The 17,510-nt window shown below is 38.0% G+C and overlaps 2 protein-coding genes across 3 annotated transcripts; one reads left to right on the forward strand and one right to left on the reverse strand.

The window, feature by feature from the left end:
- Nucleotides 1-1,954: 1,954 nt before the first annotated feature.
- On the reverse strand, nucleotides 1,955-8,317 carry LOC131242271 (copper-transporting ATPase PAA1, chloroplastic-like). Of its 2 annotated transcripts, none has more exons than XM_058240808.1 (4): nucleotides 7,941-8,317; nucleotides 7,767-7,820; nucleotides 4,524-4,677; nucleotides 1,955-2,127 (listed from the first exon to the last, which is right to left on the reverse strand). In XM_058240808.1, the coding sequence occupies exons 1-4, from the start codon at nucleotides 8,274-8,276 to the stop codon at nucleotides 2,120-2,122; spliced, it is 552 nt and encodes a 183-aa protein (XP_058096791.1). In that variant the 5' UTR covers nucleotides 8,277-8,317; the 3' UTR covers nucleotides 1,955-2,119. The 2 variants fall into 2 exon arrangements, with proteins under 2 accessions (XP_058096791.1, XP_058096793.1); XM_058240810.1 differs by having other exon boundaries at nucleotides 1,955-2,112; nucleotides 7,941-8,316.
- A 2,086-nt stretch (nucleotides 8,318-10,403) lies between these two features.
- LOC131242272 (uncharacterized) lies at nucleotides 10,404-11,271 on the forward strand. Its single transcript, XM_058240811.1, has 2 exons — nucleotides 10,404-10,620; nucleotides 10,708-11,271. The coding sequence occupies exons 1-2, from the start codon at nucleotides 10,498-10,500 to the stop codon at nucleotides 11,125-11,127; spliced, it is 543 nt and encodes a 180-aa protein (XP_058096794.1). The 5' UTR covers nucleotides 10,404-10,497; the 3' UTR covers nucleotides 11,128-11,271.
- The last annotated feature ends 6,239 nt before the right edge of the window (nucleotides 11,272-17,510 follow it).

Below are 17,510 nucleotides of genomic sequence, written 5' to 3' on the forward strand. Positions count from 1 at the left end.
AAACCAGGAATTAGTTTAGGGCCTGTTTAGATTACCAATTACAGCAGTAATGTCTTAATGTGTGGTAAATAAGTAATGATTATCTATCACAGTTGGAAGCAAAACAAAATGGCCATATGTAATACCGCTCAGTAGCTTCACTTTCGAGGTGTAAAGTACTTTTCCTTATTAAATATACTTGAATGTAATTTCGTCAACATGTGTTATATTCACACCATTTATCCATTTTGCAATATCATTTTAGGGCATGCGGCTGAAAATGAGGAAGATCCAAAGCGCAAGTGAACCCCACGACAAAAAAGAATCGGAGACAATGACACTCACAGTTGAAACCTTCCTTGCGTCCTCTAGGATGTTTATTTGCCATCCAACTTGTTTGTAAGGTCAAACAAACCGGATGAAGGGAAAACACAAATATTAGCTTGATTCAACATTTTTGTGGACTTCAGGAAGTTTTCAATGGCAAGCGTGCAATCCCCACTGCTTTATGTGGTGTGGTCCATTTCCACTTTGGATCTGCCTCATTTTTTTTTTTGTCTCATTCCATAAAATGATCATGCATGATGGATGGACAGTGTGAATATAACACATACATCATGGTGGGCCCCATGAGAGTATGCCATGTCAACACACCTCTGCGGATCCATGTCATTAGGGCCGTCAACAGGCTGCACTTGGGGTTGACCTCAGCTTGGATTTTGAACTTTTTCAGGCTGGGCTGTCGGGCCAAGCCTATTCAAAATCTTGATTTTGGCAGGCCCGAGCTCAGTCCATTGACATCCCTACATGTCTTGCGGTGATTCCAAAGGATAACCATGATTTGATGGTTAGCAATATCCAATCAAAGGTAATGATATGAGTTTTACACTACATTACCGATTCCAAATGATAACCATGATTTGATGGTTAACAATATCCAATCAAAGGTAAGATGTAATGATGTGAGTTTTACACTACATTACTATAGTAGGCCATGATCCAAAATGACCAATTTTTTTTTTTTTTTTCCTCCAGCAATGGCATGGGTTTGGGAAGGAAAGTCTTGCAGGAATGGAGAATATTTTTATTAGCTGGATTGTGGGCCATTTAGAAGGAAAAAAATCGCAAGTGCTTTAGGGACATGCTGGGCAACCTAGTGGGTTTTTTTGGTTACGCTTGATCTCTTGTGGTTGAGTGGAGGGCTTGTTGTTCTTAGCGCGTAGCTAGCAGGTGGGGTGGGCTTTTTATGCTTATTGAGGTGGCTTTTCATATCTTGTGTTTAAAAAGTTGGCCATAGAAGGATGTTGCTCACATAACTGGAGATGTGCCATTGGAGTCTTTCAAGCAATCACTGCACAAATCAAACTGAAGACGAGGATTTATAGGGCAAATAGAGGACTAGCCATACTTTATTGGGTAGTCAAGGAAAAATGTGTTCGTGGTACAAGTGGAGCTGAAATGGATGAGTGGCAAGGTGAGGAAAGATAGAATTAGATATGAATACATTTGAGGGAAACATAGATGTAGCACCAATAGATACTAAGATGAGGAAAAGTAGACTTACAGAGTTTGGTGACTTGCAACAAAGACCAAGAACTACAATGGTTAGGAGTGGATTGGTTCACATGGATGCAGGCAGTGAGAAATTATTTGCTGACCTCTGATTTAACTGAGGACATGGTCTTTAATAGAATGGAATGGTGGAGCAGGCCTCAATTAGTTAAGGATAAGGCTCATATGATGATGATGATGCTTTAAATGGCAATCAAACATCAGCAGTCGCCTTCAGTGACAAAAAATTGCACTATGATATCGAGGATATGGCCTGTGACAGAGTAGAATGGCAGGGCAGGATTCGTGCAGCTGACCCAATTAGTTGGCATAAGGCTTAGATGGCGATGATGATTGAATCGGATACATTTGTCTTCACATCATGAAATTTCCAGTGTTAGAAAACTAACTCAAACAAGAACAATTGATCCAAAGAAAAAAGAACTTTATAACTTGATGTTGAATACAGATCCCAATGAATATGGGACATTCAATATACAATCCATTTATTAATGAAGTTCCGATGTCCAACACAGGAATTCGTACAAATGATTGTCTCCTTCAGTTTGTATCATCTTCAACCTGCCAATTACCGAGCTTAAAATAAATCATTGCAAGAACAACGGATCATAGTTTAATTACTTGCTACACACAGGAAATGCTGATATGTACATGACATGTAGACAGAATCATTGATCCAGACTGTCCATTCGTTACATACCACTATCGAAGAGCCATGATACAAAAATCACAATGATCAGATGATCATAACCCGATGAATGTTGGTCATTGTGTTAGTAGTTAGGACCGTCCTTTTTTTAAGGAGGCATAGATTGGGGGGCAATTGAATAGATGTTTCCAGATGAAGATTGGACCTTTTTATCTCTGCTCCTTCCTGTGTCCATTTTTTAGGCAATTGATCAGATGGTTAAGATCATTAAACAATGTCATTTTTGCATCATGGCTTGCTAATAGTGTTAGGATGAATGGACAAGCGAGATCAATGATTTGCTTCCAACATGTCATTTAAAAGCTTCAGGGGCATTAATAACATCCCCATGAAGTTGGAATGTTGGCAGTCTCAAATGCATGCACGTATTAATGTTAAGATAGATGATAATGAACACTTTATTAAGAGAAGTAATAATCAAAACTCAAGGAAGAGGCAAAGATTGGTCAACAGCGAGTGACCCTCTGGCCACTGCAACTTTTGCAAAGGGTATTTATGAGAGAATAGGATACATCATCATCATCACATCATATAGCCCCTTCTCTACAACTTGGTACCCGCTTTGAATAGTCGATGGGCAAAAGTTCTATGGTCAGCTGCCCATTGGACATCAAATTTCCTCTTTAACCCAGGCTCTTGGAACCTGCAATGGCACAGGCTTACATTTACACAGCTTGCCGGTAGGGTCCCGCCAAGTGTTGGCCCCCAGTCGAACTATAACATGAGGCCCCCAAAGGGCATGCAAGCAAATGATTTTGGCAAAAAGATTACGTGGAGCTTCCATTGGTGCAGTTTCATAAGAGGAAGTCCAACTAACAGCATGCAATATCCTCAAATATCAACTGACCCACAAAAGAAAATTAAAAGCTTCAGAACACCTCAAGAAAAATGCATGGTTCTGATTTATTCGAGTCCATGAGACCCACAGAATTGGAGAACATTTAAATCTACCCTTGTCATTTGAAAGAACTCCCCCCCACTCCCGAAACACCCAGATTACCAAAGAGGACTGTCATCAAAATTCAGTTTCTATAACGTGGCTAATGGATCTGTTCAGTTGTTAACCAACACAATGTATGTTCGAAGGCATTCAATGCATCAGTAAAAAATTACTCTTAAAAACAAGAAAATGAAAAGAAAAAGGATATCTGTCTAAAACCTTAAATCTAGTTAAAATCATATGATCCTCGTGCCCCTCCACAAAAAAAAAAAAAAAAAAAAAAACCGTCCCCATAAATAATAATGATTTAGACATGTTCACTTGTTTCCCTTTAAAATTAGATCATCCAAACCTATTGTTTGGATTGTGGACCCACAAGGTAATTCCCCTCTTCCACTCCATCCCTCCTCCCCTTTGCTGCTCGTTCACCACTCTCAAGTTAGGCTTGTCAAAGTTTCTGAGGTTGGGACCCAAGATCTTTTGCTCAAAGTTTCAGACAGCAAGACTGCTGTCCAAATTCAGCTCCCTTCATCTACTCTTTGGGAAAACCCCATGGATGTAGAGTCTAACCCAGGGCTGCAACTTCGGTTTGGGTCAACCCAAACCTGATTGACCCAACCCGAGTTTGGGTTGGGCTGTCAAGGTCCTTGGGTTGGAGAATGCCAACCCGATTTGACTGTGGGTTGAAAAATTTTGGGTCAGGTCAAGTTGGGTTAGGAATGATCACATGTATTTGGGTCAGGTGGTTGTGTTGGGTCAAGTATAGAGGACTTCAGGTGGGGTTTGGGTTACGTTGGGTATGGTCCTCTTGAGGTCGGGTTGGGCTCAGGTTGATCCTCAACCCAACCCCCCCAAGTTGCACCCCTACTCTATGCTCTCTCTTCCATCAAAGATCTGAAGCTTTATCATTCAGCCCTTATCAAATGCTCACAAGAAGAAGACTTTAAAGTTTATGGACCTGCAGTTTTGATCATCAGCCCACAATATTTCTCATCTCAGGGATTAACTTGGTTGTTTTTTCTAGCCAAGATGTGTCCACTTCGTGTTTGATCCTAGTTTTTTTGTTCCTGACTTTATAAAATTGCTACTTACCTTCCAAAAAAGAAACAAAAGAAGAAAAAAACAGAATCCATCTTCTGATGAGACTCTAAATTCATATGCTTTGCATAGTTTACAGACCTGATATGTACAATATCTTCTGTTCTGATTCAGAAGTCATAAGATTAAAATTTGCAAGTAGGAAACAGTGATGTCAAATGGGTTCTCTCCTAGGTGAAGAACAGAAGAAAACAATCAAATGATATTCAATTAGGAAATGCTTACCTCGAAGGTTGGACTTAAATCCACAATTGGTCAAGTGGTTTGCAAGTGTCTCTCCTACCTGTTGTTGCCAGTTCTGTGTAACCTGGGCTTCAGGTGTGGCACATACAACTGCTGTTTCTGTTGCAAGATTGACTCTGGCAGAGGATACCTGAGGCTGTTCACACACATATATAATATATTACACCATTGGTGTCATATATTGCAAAAAAATGCACCAAACTGAAGTAAGCTTTGTTGATCATCATTGTCATCATCACAGTCATCTTAGCCTTGCTCCCAAGTCCCAACAATTTGGGGTTGGCTCTTAAATAGTAGGTTGACAAAGTTTCTACAATTGGCTGCCCAACAGAATTCAATCTTACTCTTTTGGCCCAGTCTCTTAAGGCTCACATATACAGGAAAGCTTCATCAATGACATAGAAAAAGCACCCCTCCCTACCTCCATCATGCATTGAATGTTGATTTACAATTCAAATTAATTTTCTTCTCTTCTTTTAAAAATTTAGTGGCTTCCATTTCATGTTCTTAAAATGTTGGGGCTTAAAGAATCTTTTAAAACATATCAATTGTTTTATTTTATTCTTTATAAGAGATAAAATGATGGATCTTATCTTTAACTGTAAATTGTGGAGTTTTTTTGTTAATTATATAATTTCTTACCCCTTGACTGGTCGAAACACCAAATTGATCTATGACCTATTGAGAATCTTTAATGGACGATTGCAATCATACTTACCTATATTTATTGTAGTAATGGTGTTTAGATTTGACTTCACCTTAAAAAATATACTTATTTTATTTATTTATTCCACATACTTTGAATTCAAATTGTGTTTTTCTAGAGTTTCATTATTGAGTTTAAACTCAAAGATTTATTTGATTTTTCCCCTTTTTTTGAAAGGTCTCAAAGCTTTATTTGATTCTTTATATATTAATAATGAAAACTTATAAAAGATTTTTTTGAAGGCCTTGTTAGGAACTTGCACTTTGTCTCTTTAAAAGATGTGACAGTTTATGCTTTGAGTAGAACATTATTTTGAAGTCCATTCAGTTAGTTATAGGTCCTCGATCAATAATGTTCAGATATGTTACTTTCTTGTTGCATATTGATGGAAAATGAATAATGGATGTGTTTTTTTTTTTTCCTTCTAATTTATTAATAATTTATGCAGTTTTTCTGATTTTAAGAAAATAAAAAATCTAATGATTTATGATATGATTTGTGATACGATTCGATTCAGGCCCTACTACGACTTGCGATACAATAACTGATACGATTCGATTCAGGCCCTACTACGATTTGTGATACAATAACAATTATGAAAACTTTGCATGGGGGAAACAATTAGAGATCATTAACTAATAACACCCTAACAAAAGATCATTAATGTGTTATCAGAACATGCAAAAGAGAAAGGAGACAGTAAAATGTATATTTCCAACGTTGTAGATGGTGCACACACAGATGACAGCATAAAGTAACAACAAAAACAAGAGCAATATCCATCTCCAAAGGTGAATGAAAGTGCGGAATGTAGATCAAGGATGCTTGCAACTTCGCACACAAGGAACTTGAAGAACTACAAACAAATCGCAAAAGAAGGAAAAATATGAGAAGGGTAAAAAAGAAGAAAATAGACATGCTTAACAAAAATCAGTTTATCTATAGTTCTACACAAAAAACAACACAAACCTCCTCAGATTAGTATGGCTCTAACTCATAACTTTTTCTTTTTTTGAAAGAGTGCTCTACCTTATACATCAAAGTTTCTTGCACAAAATCTATATAGGCACAAGTGATGCCATTTCCTAATAAGAGATTATGTGAGCGGGGACTTAAAACTTGGACCAATTGAACCCTTCTGTTCACATCCTAGGTGGTAAGAGAAACAATGTGGCGGTAAATAGATCTGCCAGCATAGGCAAAAACCACATCATGCACTAAGGTCATCATAAATTGAATGATTTTAATGAATTGAAAATGAGGCGAACTACACAGAAAAATCTGGAATGACCATTATGGTGGGTCACTTCAAACTCGTCGGGAGGTGGTTTCCATGAAAGAGTTAGGGACCTTGGATATAGAAAGTGGATTCTCGTGAAATGGTACTCCTTGCTAAACAGCAGAAGGGGCCTGGAGAAAGCAGGATGACAGTTATTGGGATGGTCCCATGGTTGAAGAGATCAATTAAGGTTTCTCCTTTTGCGAATAATCATAATAGCTTATTCAAAAAATAATTTAACAGGGAACAAATGGAGGGTCAGAAACAAACGAAAATATGTTGACAGTAAAAAATTTGGACATGTTTTTTTTCCTCTTACAAAGAGGTACCCAGATAAGTCTGATCTTTCCCAGCCTCAAAATGCAGCACTTTAGTTCTCTGAGTAGAAGATGCAAGGTTGTATCTGGTCCACATTGAGAAGAAGATTGAACGACAAACTCCTTGGCAAAATGCAAATATTACGTTACAAGGTAATGGGCAATTCTAAAGTACATATATTTGCTAGTCATTTTCGTGGGGATCCATCAGATGAATGATTTCAATCACCAAATCATGGCCCTACATATATGGAATCCTCACATCCATGTTGGTGGTGGGTGTGAAGCACTCCATGGTTTCCCACAAGAAATGGAGATTGATCAGTAGTGAATGCTGAAAGCCTCAAACAACATCAACCAAACATTCACAATTCAACTCATACATGCATCAAAACGCCTTATATATATATATATATATATATATATATATATATATAATGCTTTGTTAGTTGTTACTATAAAGCGATTCACTAATACCCGTTAAACAGAGTTGGAAAGGTTGTCAAGGTATTCTTTTTTTTTTTTTTTAATCGCTAGTAGTGCTGGGGTGAATTATGCAAGTAGACATTGACAAGGCAATTCACATGAAATGGATATGAGAACCGGCTTGTACATCGGGTGAGGTACTCCACTTATAAGGTGGGCCACACAGGAAGTGAAAAAAAGGTGGTTACAAGCAATATCCTGCGTAAACTTATGCCCGAAGTGAACCATTTTGGTATTTTTGACACCATGGCCCCCACCGGCAGATTGGCACTATACCTCACATGTGTGCCACACTAACTTGTCCTACAAATCATCTCTTCAATCTTTCAACACATTAATGACTTCAGCTTAGTTAACATAGAATTTCAGGAAATGGAGAAAAAAAAAGTAGTAAAAATATCCAATTACAAAATATATATATTTTTAAAAATGCTTACTTGACTTTCCAGTATTCGGGTAACACTTTTTACACATCCATCACACATCATTCCCTACAAGAAATTATTAAATTAGAAACACAAGATCAATTAAATCAAATTAAGAAAGAAATAAGAAATAAGAAATAAGAAACAGATCTCCGGAAATAGAAGACTAGAACGATTATGAGTTACAGCAACATCGAGGATTATCTCGTTGGCAGAAGAATCTGAAACGGGTTTCGACTCCCCACTTCCGCCAGAAGCAGATGCTCTGGCAGAGCTTGAGGCGGATGCTAATTGGCGTGAAATCAGGGCCGTGGCGGACGGGTTTTCGGGTAGAATTGCAGCGAATGACATCGAGAAGAATTCCCTTGAGCGATGAGAATTGCTGGACACGATGCTTCTGATGCTGGATTTGGTGAGGGTTTGATTGGGAGAAGGTTTGAAGTGATTGCGATGGAGAGAGTTCGGATTGTACTTTAGGGTTTTGGAGGAGATGATGGGAATAGATAGAACTGCAGACTCCATTACTCTCTCTCTCTCTCTCTCTCTGTGTGTGTGAAATGGAGTAAACAAGACGCGGGAGATGAATAAAAGGGAAGGGATGGTTTCTAAATTACTGAAATGGCCTGGATTTTTGCCGAAATTTCGGATAGAAATGATCAGCTACAGCGGCTGTATCATAAGTTACGATACATATATTCTCTCCCGCCAATGCGTCATGCATGTAGAATATCCTATCCGTCCAAAAAGTGATCCACGCTATCAGCACGTATTCAGGCCGATCAGCTCGTTGGTTCTGCCACACCAGTGCACTAAGTTGAATTTGAATCCTCTACAACACTCCAAGCCTGTGGGGCCCACCGTGTTGTATATATAAAATCCAGTCCATCTATCTGGTTATATCCTTGTATATCAAGCTTACGATTAAAAACCTACTAGAACTACAACTCTGATGGGCCACACCACATCGAACCATTGGAATGAGATGCCAACCATATATTTGTTTGTGGGGATACCATAGTATGTATCTTTCATCAAATCCGTTAATCACGTGTTGCCCGCCATGATGTAGAGGAAGATGTAATAAATCAGTTTGACACAAACGGTTAGCCCCCCCACGTGAACTTAGCAATTTTGAGAATAATTATACGTTGCAAGCCTTGGTGTGGCTTCAATGAATTTTTAATTAAGGTTGTTTATGTACGTCTGGTCCAAATAATGGTTCTCATTTAATGGACAACGCGGATTTTTTTTATTTATTTTAAATATATACAACAAGGTGGACCCACGTAGAAGGGTGACAATGGGATGGGCTGCCCGGCTTGCGTGGTGAGTCTAGTGACCGCACGACGGACTAGAGTTCGGGCCACTAAGCTTAGCCAAAGGCAGGGTTAGGGATTGAAATCTATGCCTATCAGCTGGGCTAAGTCACCAATTGTTTCCTAATTACTGATATGTAATTCATCGTTGAACTTTGGATATGTTTTAATTCTAGATTCATGCTCTAAAATAAGCTGGCCAAACATATGAATAATATGGATGCTCTAAAATAATGCTATAAGGGATGCTAATTTCCTGCTAGAGCCTTTGGTCGGAAGTTCTGAAAATGTAGGTGGGGCATGATGTGATGTTTATGAGAAGTCTACGTCCTTCATCCATTTTGTGAGCCCATTTTAAGGCTTGAAAAAATTTTTTAGTAGGATCCAAAACTCAAGCAGGTGACACTAGAGGAAAATGTAGTTTGAGAAATTCCTACGGTTGAGACCTACCTAGGTTGCACAACATTTTTTACATGTCATAGTAGCCATTCATAACATTATTTCCATTGAGATGAATTTAAAACATAAATATTAATCTAATTCAAAACTTATGTGGCCTCACGAATATCTCAATTGTGGGTGTTTAATCCTCACGTTTTTAGCATACTTGAGTCCCACATCTCAATTAAATTTCACTCCATGTCCTAATATAAGCTCACAAGATGGATAGACGGGTAGAACTCTTACAAGCATCACAATGGCCGAGCTAGGTTCCCAATGTAGGAACCTGATGCAGAGGCTAGCGGGTGTCATTCTTCACTCTGCGTGACCTCTCCATTTCGTGAGCTCGTTTTAGGATTTGTTACAAAAAAAAGATCCAAGACTTAAATAGGTTATACAAAAAAAAAAAAAAATAGAAAAAAAAAAAAACTATTCCTAGAACTTTCCAACATCTAAGCTGCTTATAAGGTTGTTGTCACCGGGACGAAAAAAAAAAAACAAAAAACCTTAGGTTAATATAAAACTTTTGTGACTATATAAATATTTTAACAGTAGTTTCTTAATTCCTACTGTTTTCCCACGTGGCCCATATGAGGGAAGCGGATTGGCTGGGGTATCACACACCACCGATCTGGTTAGCGTGGGTAGATGTCGTGCGAGTACTCGTGCTGCCGCCGACTTCCGTAACCTTCAAAGGATTTTAAAACGTTCAATTCTCCACTTCTTTTAGCAGTGTGGTCCCCGTGATCTTTGGATCTCTCTTATTTTTTGGTTCAAGCCTTACGACCAGATCACAAAATGGAAGTACGGTTGGGATATAACACATACCTCATGATGGGACCCATATAATTTGGTGACGTCAGCACACTAGCCAGATCGGTGATGTGTGGTACACCAGCCAATCCGCTTTCGTCCGCGCCTTTCATCCCAAACCCCAAAACCCTCGCAGAAACCGCATTTGCATAGAAGAAGAAGAAGAAGAAAAGATGGGCAGCAGATTGGGAAGAAGAGTAATCCACTTCGCGAATCTCCCCATAAAACTACTGATGCCATCTTCTTTCCAAAACATCAAAGAAATCGCTCTCAAAACCATCCCCTCCGCTTCAAAGGTATTTCCAAAACCACCCTTCCAAATTCCCTCTTTTTTCTTTTTCATCTTCCTCTAATTTCTTTCTTTCCACTCTCTCAATGGCAAGATCGAAATTAAGAGGGTTCTTGAGACCCTTTATGGCTTCGACGTCGAGAAGGTCCGAACCCTGAACATGGAAGGCAAGAAGAAGAAACGTGGCGGGATCTTGATCGCCAAACCCGACTATAAAAAGGCTTATGTCACCCTCAAAAGCCCACTCTCCATCTCTCCCGATCTCTACCCGATCCGTCTGATCGAAGAGGAGCGGCGGAACGTCAGCAAACAGTCCAAGTCGAGTGTCGTCGAGGACCGTGAGATCAGATCGCATTGGCTCGACGGTGGGGATGATGGCAGCAGGGTTAGGCCAGGGAAGCAGCCGCCTGCGAGAGAAGATCGGAGGGCTGCTGCTGCAGCTAGAGCTGCTGCGGCTGACACTGCTGCCGGGAAGAGTAAGTTCCCATGGAGTAGCATGCGGTCTTGGAGGTAATTTTTGAGTTCTTGCATTTTTAGGGAATTTTGAAATCTTGTATTTGGATTCTGCATATTTGCGTTTGGAATTGTGAATTTAGAGACATTTAGGTGTAAGGAAATCTGAAATATTGTCTTTGGATTTTGCCGGTTTGTGTTTGTTTGGATGGAAATGTGGATTTGGAGATTTTTTTTAGGGCTTTATTTTTTGTGAATGGAGGTATGTACCAGTGAATTTTGTCATAGGCATACGTTGTTCAAGGAACTAGATGCTATCGAAAGAGAGACATTTTAGGGTGCTGATGTGGCCCATTTGTACAAGTAGGCACTCTTTTGGCTTATTCAGCCAATTCGATTGGCCCCATGGTGGATAGCCCACAAGAATTTTCCCGATTGAGAGAGACCCTAGCCATCCAACCGTTGGCTTCGTTTTTCGAATTTGGTGTATATTTATTTCCAGAACTGCCTTTCCTTAAGCCAACAATTTATGGTTTAGGATCTTTCAATCTCAGAAATATTGAGGAGTTCCACATATAAGGTGGGTCCCATCTGATCAAGGTCTGGATCAATGAACCATGGGCACGTATACATATGGATGCATTTGGAAAGTGAAGCATGTTCTGATATATTGGGATGCTGTAATTCGTCATGGAAAGATTATTCAGTAGAGCTTGGAAGCTTACTCCACAATGCTTCTAAACTGAGACTGCTTTTTGGTGGTTTCTATTGCCTGGTGATGCCTGGTGATTGTGATATTGCCTGTTGGAAACCTCACTATCCTAACAACTTTTCTCATTGCTATTGAGATTAAAGCTTGAGATATTCTTCCCCCAAATTTCAACTTCTCTAATTTCTTTTCTTCTTGATTTCTTTCTTGAATAGCGTGTTAAGGTTATCACATGGGACTTCTTGAAATCAATTTGAGCTTTTATTGGTACCATACAAGAGATTTAAGGTGAATTGGGGATTTGGGGTAATTGGAAAATTTAAGTTAAGAGGATTTAGGGATTTTGAAAAATTGGATTATAGGGTTTGGCAAATATAAGGATCTTGGCAAAAATGTGGTTTTGCATTGGTGATTTGGAGATTAAGGAAAAGTAGGAAATTTAGGGTTAGGGTTTGGGGAAATTGGAAAATTAGGATTTAGAATTAAAGAATTTGTGAAAAATTGGGGATATGTAGTTTTGGGCTAAGTGGAATTGAATGGTACTGACTTTGATTATTGAAAAACAGCATATATTTCTAAATAATTAAATATTAATATTTACTATGTAAAAAAAATAAAATTCGTGCTTGGAATCTCTAGGTGTGTGCCTAGGCATGCCCAGGCATTTTGGGCGCTACAGGAGCAGGTGCTCCTAGTGCCTTTAACTACACAGTATGAAATGTAAGGTATAATGTGTTAGATTTTCAATTGTTTTCATCTCTACCTCTTTTGGCATTGACATAGCTTGTTGTTTTATTTCTTCATTTTCTTGATCACTAGTTTCATTTTTTAATATATTATGATCCCGTATATCTGCCTCTTCATTTCATGGCTTCCTATGATGTATTTTGGGTTACTGCATGAACTAGCACACTTGAATTATTGAAGTGCTTGCCCAACCTTATTGAAGTTTGAGCATTGCGAGCACCTTGTTACTTAGAATTGTCAAGGAGACCTCCCTCCTCTTTTTTCTTATTATTTTTATGAATCACTAATGTTTTTTTTTTTTCCTTTATTTCTGTTTTTTAACGGCATGAATCCCTAAAGTATATTAAAACTAAAAAAATAAAAATAAAAATAAAAGAGAGACCTCCATCTCTTCAAAATATTGTATTTTATTTTTTTAAATTTATGTGGGAGGTAACACTTTCAATAATTCATGTGAGTAGAGAGCTTGAGAAGGATGTTTCTCATAGAATTAGAGCTGGGTGGATAAAGTGGAGGACCTCGGGAATTTATGTGATTGCCAATGTTGTCAAAATTGTTACTGGATTATTAAGTATTATAGGGGTTGAATTGTTTTGAATCGCAAATCTATCATGAATCGTAAGTTTTTTCACTGATATTCTTAAACAGCAAAAAAAAATCTGAAGAAATAAAATGAAGCAGGAAAAATTTAAAACTCACGAATCATCCATTTTCTGTCAACATGCACTAAGAAAAGTACTATCACATATCCAGGTATTGGCAATTGAGAACTTGTATACGGTTAACATATTGTGTTAGTGACTAGTGTTAAAGAATTGTCGTCTTCCTTTATATTCTGTCTTTCAAGACATTTACCTTAAAAACATATATGAACTTTCAATAATTTATGTTCTTTCTACCTTTGTTAAGTGTAAGATTGTAGAATCACATTGGAAAAAGCAGCATTTGATTGTTTTGACTGAGAAAATTAGATATATTGATTTCTTTATTGTGAGGCTTTTAAATATCAAAATCCCCAAATCTCTCCCTCTTCCCTCTTTAACTCTCTCTCAAAAGGAAAAAATGATTATTTTTAACAAGGGAGGGCCTTTTACATGTTTTAAAAGCAAAAAGGTAAAAAAGAAGAAAAAATGCATAAAAGTAAAAAACAAGAAAAAATGCATAAAACTGAAAATAAAATTGATTTTTTTTTTTTTTTAAAATTTAATAATGTAATTTGGGTGCCCTTGATGCAGTCTACAATTATCATACTATTCGTAAGATTGAATACAGTAATCATACGATTCATATGATTGTTGTATATTTGTGATTTGTTGTTGCGATTCCTATTGGCATGTACACAATGCTATTTGAATTGTATGATTTGAATGGTAAATCATATGATCATGACAACAATGGTGATTGTCGCATGCCAATCAAACTAAAGGTAGATTTTATAGGATAGTGATAATATCAGCTCTGCTTAATGGTACAGAATGTTGTGCAGTCTGAAATGAGGATGTTGAGAACTTGAGATGGACAGATGGTAGGACGAGGAATGATAGAATTACAAATGAATACATTAAAGCGAAATTAGGTAAAGGACCAATAGGTAATAAGATGAGGTCATTTTGGACCTTCGCCTTGCTACCCTTCAACTTGAACCAACTCAGTCATTTACCAATTCTTCGTCTTTGTTGGCCAAACCATCTAAAGCCTAAAACATAGGATATGGACCAAATGGTCCTTGATAGGGTGGAATGGGGAATAGGATTCATGCAACCGGCCCCAATTAGTTGGGATAAGATGACGACGGCGATGTGGCAGGTAACAAAGCTTTGCCTTTTCATATCCAATCTTAGGCGGCAAATCAAGAGCATACTTCTGGTGTGAGTTTCACTAATTTTACATTTACATATACTTCTATACCAATAAATATTTTGAAGGGGCCTTTTTGGACATCTTTCTGCAATAACACCCAACAAGGGGAAATAGATTGGCTTGGGAGTGCCATGGGGTTGGCTAGGAACGGGAAGGGAGAGAAAGCAGTCCATACAAGCTCACATCTCTGAAGAAAACTGAAAACCTCATGATCTCCATTATATCCGTGTCCCCACAAAACATACTAGAAGAATGTTGATATTACCTATAAGAGTTCTAAATGAAGATAAAATAATTATTTAATTGCATCTGAGGCCTTCTTCGAGGGTACAATAGAGACTTCAAACCATGCCCTTGATCCTTGCTGTAGAGCCCATGGGTGGCCTCATTTAGTAGATGGCTTGTTTGTTGTGAAGCCTTGTTTTTCGTGAAACCATACCCTGACCTTTGCTATAGGGCCCGTTGTTCTTATCCAAAGCCTTGTTTGTTGTGATAAAGTGGTGGCTCATGCAACGGCTTCTTTCAACTTCCGCCTTAATTGTCTATGATGTCCATTTGATGTAATGTCCACCTTTTGTTACTGGTTAGAGCAATAACTGATTTAATGACCAACATGTTCTCAGAGAAACTGAATATCTTTTCATTGTCAATGCCTTACTCTTGATAGTATGATTTTGCAACAAGACATGCATTGCACTTCTCCAATGTTCTGTCCATGTTTATATACTGATTTTGCACTTTGCAGACCCTCTTATAGCCTACTATTTTACTGCTCATTGGGCCTGGGGATGAGTCCCACCCTTATTCTTGTCCAATGGAATCAGTTTGCCTTCTTGGCCTGAATCTGCTGATCTCCCTGGCTTGTTTCTTGAAAGGATTCCATTTCTCAAACACTCCAAACAAGTCGCACATAAGCTTGGTGATGGCGTGAAACAAAAATTTTCATGGTCTTTCATGATCTTTATTCACATACCTTGCGTTTGGTTTTCTTAGTCATGTCAACTTTGGCAATTGATTAGTTTCAACACTCCTTAGTTCCTTTGCCTGGAGCCTTGGGGGGTGTAAAGCTAGGACCTAGGGGTTTCTCTCTCTCTCTCTCTCTCTCTCTCTCTAAACCTTGTGTCATTTTCTTACCCTCCATTGTAAGAATTTTTGTAAGATTCATATATCAGGTTGTGCTGTGCACCTGATGCCCCACTTATGTGCATATCTCAGGTCCATACAGCTGATATCTTTAGTTAGGCTTATCTTTCAACTGTTCGGGGAATAAAAGAAAAGCAGAGCTCTGGGCAACCATAAGGTCTTTTCCCTTTGATGGGAAAAACCCAATTCTCACTTTATGGTGACCGTTTTTTTATTGTCCTTTCGTTGGTGCGATGGTTGGTTGCAATTCCTAGTTTGGTTGGGCACCTAAGTAGGATTTCTCATTCATTGCTCACCTTCCCTTGCAAGGTCTTTGCATGTTTAGAGCTGAAAAAATAACTTGGCCTCTTCTATTTAAAATGATCTTGATGTGCAAAACGTTGAATTTGTCTTCATCAAGAAATATGCCCCCTGAGGAAAACGGCATCCAGAGGAAAGGAGGCCGGCCTCTTTTTTATTTTGAACTTGATTCTACTATTAGAATATGACACTTGATACTCATGCATTGAGAACCTGTACACGTCGCCTATAGCGGTTGAAATTGGAAAAAAACTGATGTGAATGGGTCATTTTCTAAAAATAATAATGCTTGAGCAAACCTAACCTCTGTTTATTGGACAGATGTATGGTAAATTCAGACCATAGGGTCTTTAGAATTGAACCATCCTTAAAAGCCCACCAATTTGCTATTTAGATAATCAAACCAGTACAATAATTAATTAACTGAAAAAAAATTCAGTATAATAATTTGGTTTATTATGGATAAAAAAGTTGAATGGTTTAATTTAAGTTAATCATATGCCAAGTGTATAATTTCTCTGTGCATGTGTATCAACCCTTGTGCTGTTACGCCAAAGCTCAGTCAGTGCTGTCAAAGGCATCCTCTATTTTAAAAATAGATACTCTTGGCAGAAAAAATGGAGTGACCTCTTAATTACAGAAAGGCCCCTCCATTTACTTTTAAACCCTTCTCATCTCCTTGATTCGGCTTGCATGAAGACTTTTACCCTTGCGAATCTGTATTCTTCCCTTGTTATATGTAGTTGAGATTGTAGGGTTATATGCATAATGACAAAACTGTTATCGGAACTTGGTAGATTTTCAAAATTTGAGGTTTTTCTTGGGATATTATCAGGGAAATATTGCTGAAAGTAAAATTATTTAAAATATTTATTGTGTAGTAGGGATTGTAGGGTTATATGCATAACGACAAAACTGTTATCGGAACTTGGTAGATTTTCAAAATTTGAGGTTTTTCTTGGGATATTATAGGGAAATATGGCTGAAAGTAAAATTATTTTATATATATATATATATATATATATTGTATATTTATAATTTATTTATTTTTACTATTTTCGTGATACAAAAACGATATTTTAAAGATTTCCCAGATTTTGAAAATCTGGTAATAATATTATGCAGTATATTTTTTGCAATATTAAACAACAAGAACAAGGCACTGTTTGTCATGACATTAAAATGGAGAATGGTTTCTCCCTCTCCTTCCCCCCCCCTCTACCATTGCTACTACTATTATTCAATGATTCCTATGGTTTTGATTGCTATCAGCTGATTTTGACTGTCATAAGGTCACAGCGAGTGGAGTCAATTCTACTTGATGACTCTCTTCCAATCCAGTCCTATCCAAGTTTCCCAGCGAGTGACTACGATTCTACTCAACGACTCTCTCTGAATCCAGGCAGAGTCACACCTAGTACTGAGTTTCCCAGTGACTTGCTCAAGATCTCCTTGGTTGAATTTTGAGTCAAGGCAGTGAGTTTTAGAACTATGATTCTGATGAGTTGCTGGGAATGTCAAGAAAAATACAGTACATGGCTGATGGCATCCATTATCCTCAAAATTCTTATTGTCTGTATTGCCTAACCCACCTTTATTCTGGACCATTACATCCACAGTGGGTTTACCTGGTGAGCAGCTCAGCCATATTGTATTTGTTCCCTTTCACGCATGCTGCACGTGGA

The sequence above is a fragment of the Magnolia sinica genome, chromosome 4 (assembly GCF_029962835.1).
Source record: "Magnolia sinica isolate HGM2019 chromosome 4, MsV1, whole genome shotgun sequence".
Taxonomy (NCBI): domain Eukaryota; kingdom Viridiplantae; phylum Streptophyta; class Magnoliopsida; order Magnoliales; family Magnoliaceae; genus Magnolia; species Magnolia sinica.

Bases quoted from the DNA above. Each gene is read 5' to 3' on its own strand.
- LOC131242272 (XM_058240811.1), top strand. From the start codon at position 10,498: ATGGGCAGCAGATTGGGAAGAAGAGTAATCCACTTCGCGAATCTCCCC. The intron at 10,621-10,707 runs GTATTTCCAAAA...CTCAATGGCAAG, and splicing joins CCATCCCCTCCGCTTCAAAG to ATCGAAATTAAGAGGGTTCT.
- LOC131242271 (XM_058240808.1), bottom strand. From the start codon at position 8,276: ATGGAGTCTGCAGTTCTATCTATTCCCATCATCTCCTCCAAAACCCTA. The intron at 7,821-7,940 runs GTAACTCATAAT...AATTTCTTGTAG, and splicing joins AGATAATCCTCGATGTTGCT to GGAATGATGTGTGATGGATG. The intron at 4,678-7,766 runs GTAAGCATTTTT...GTGTGTGAACAG, and splicing joins CCCGAATACTGGAAAGTCAA to CCTCAGGTATCCTCTGCCAG.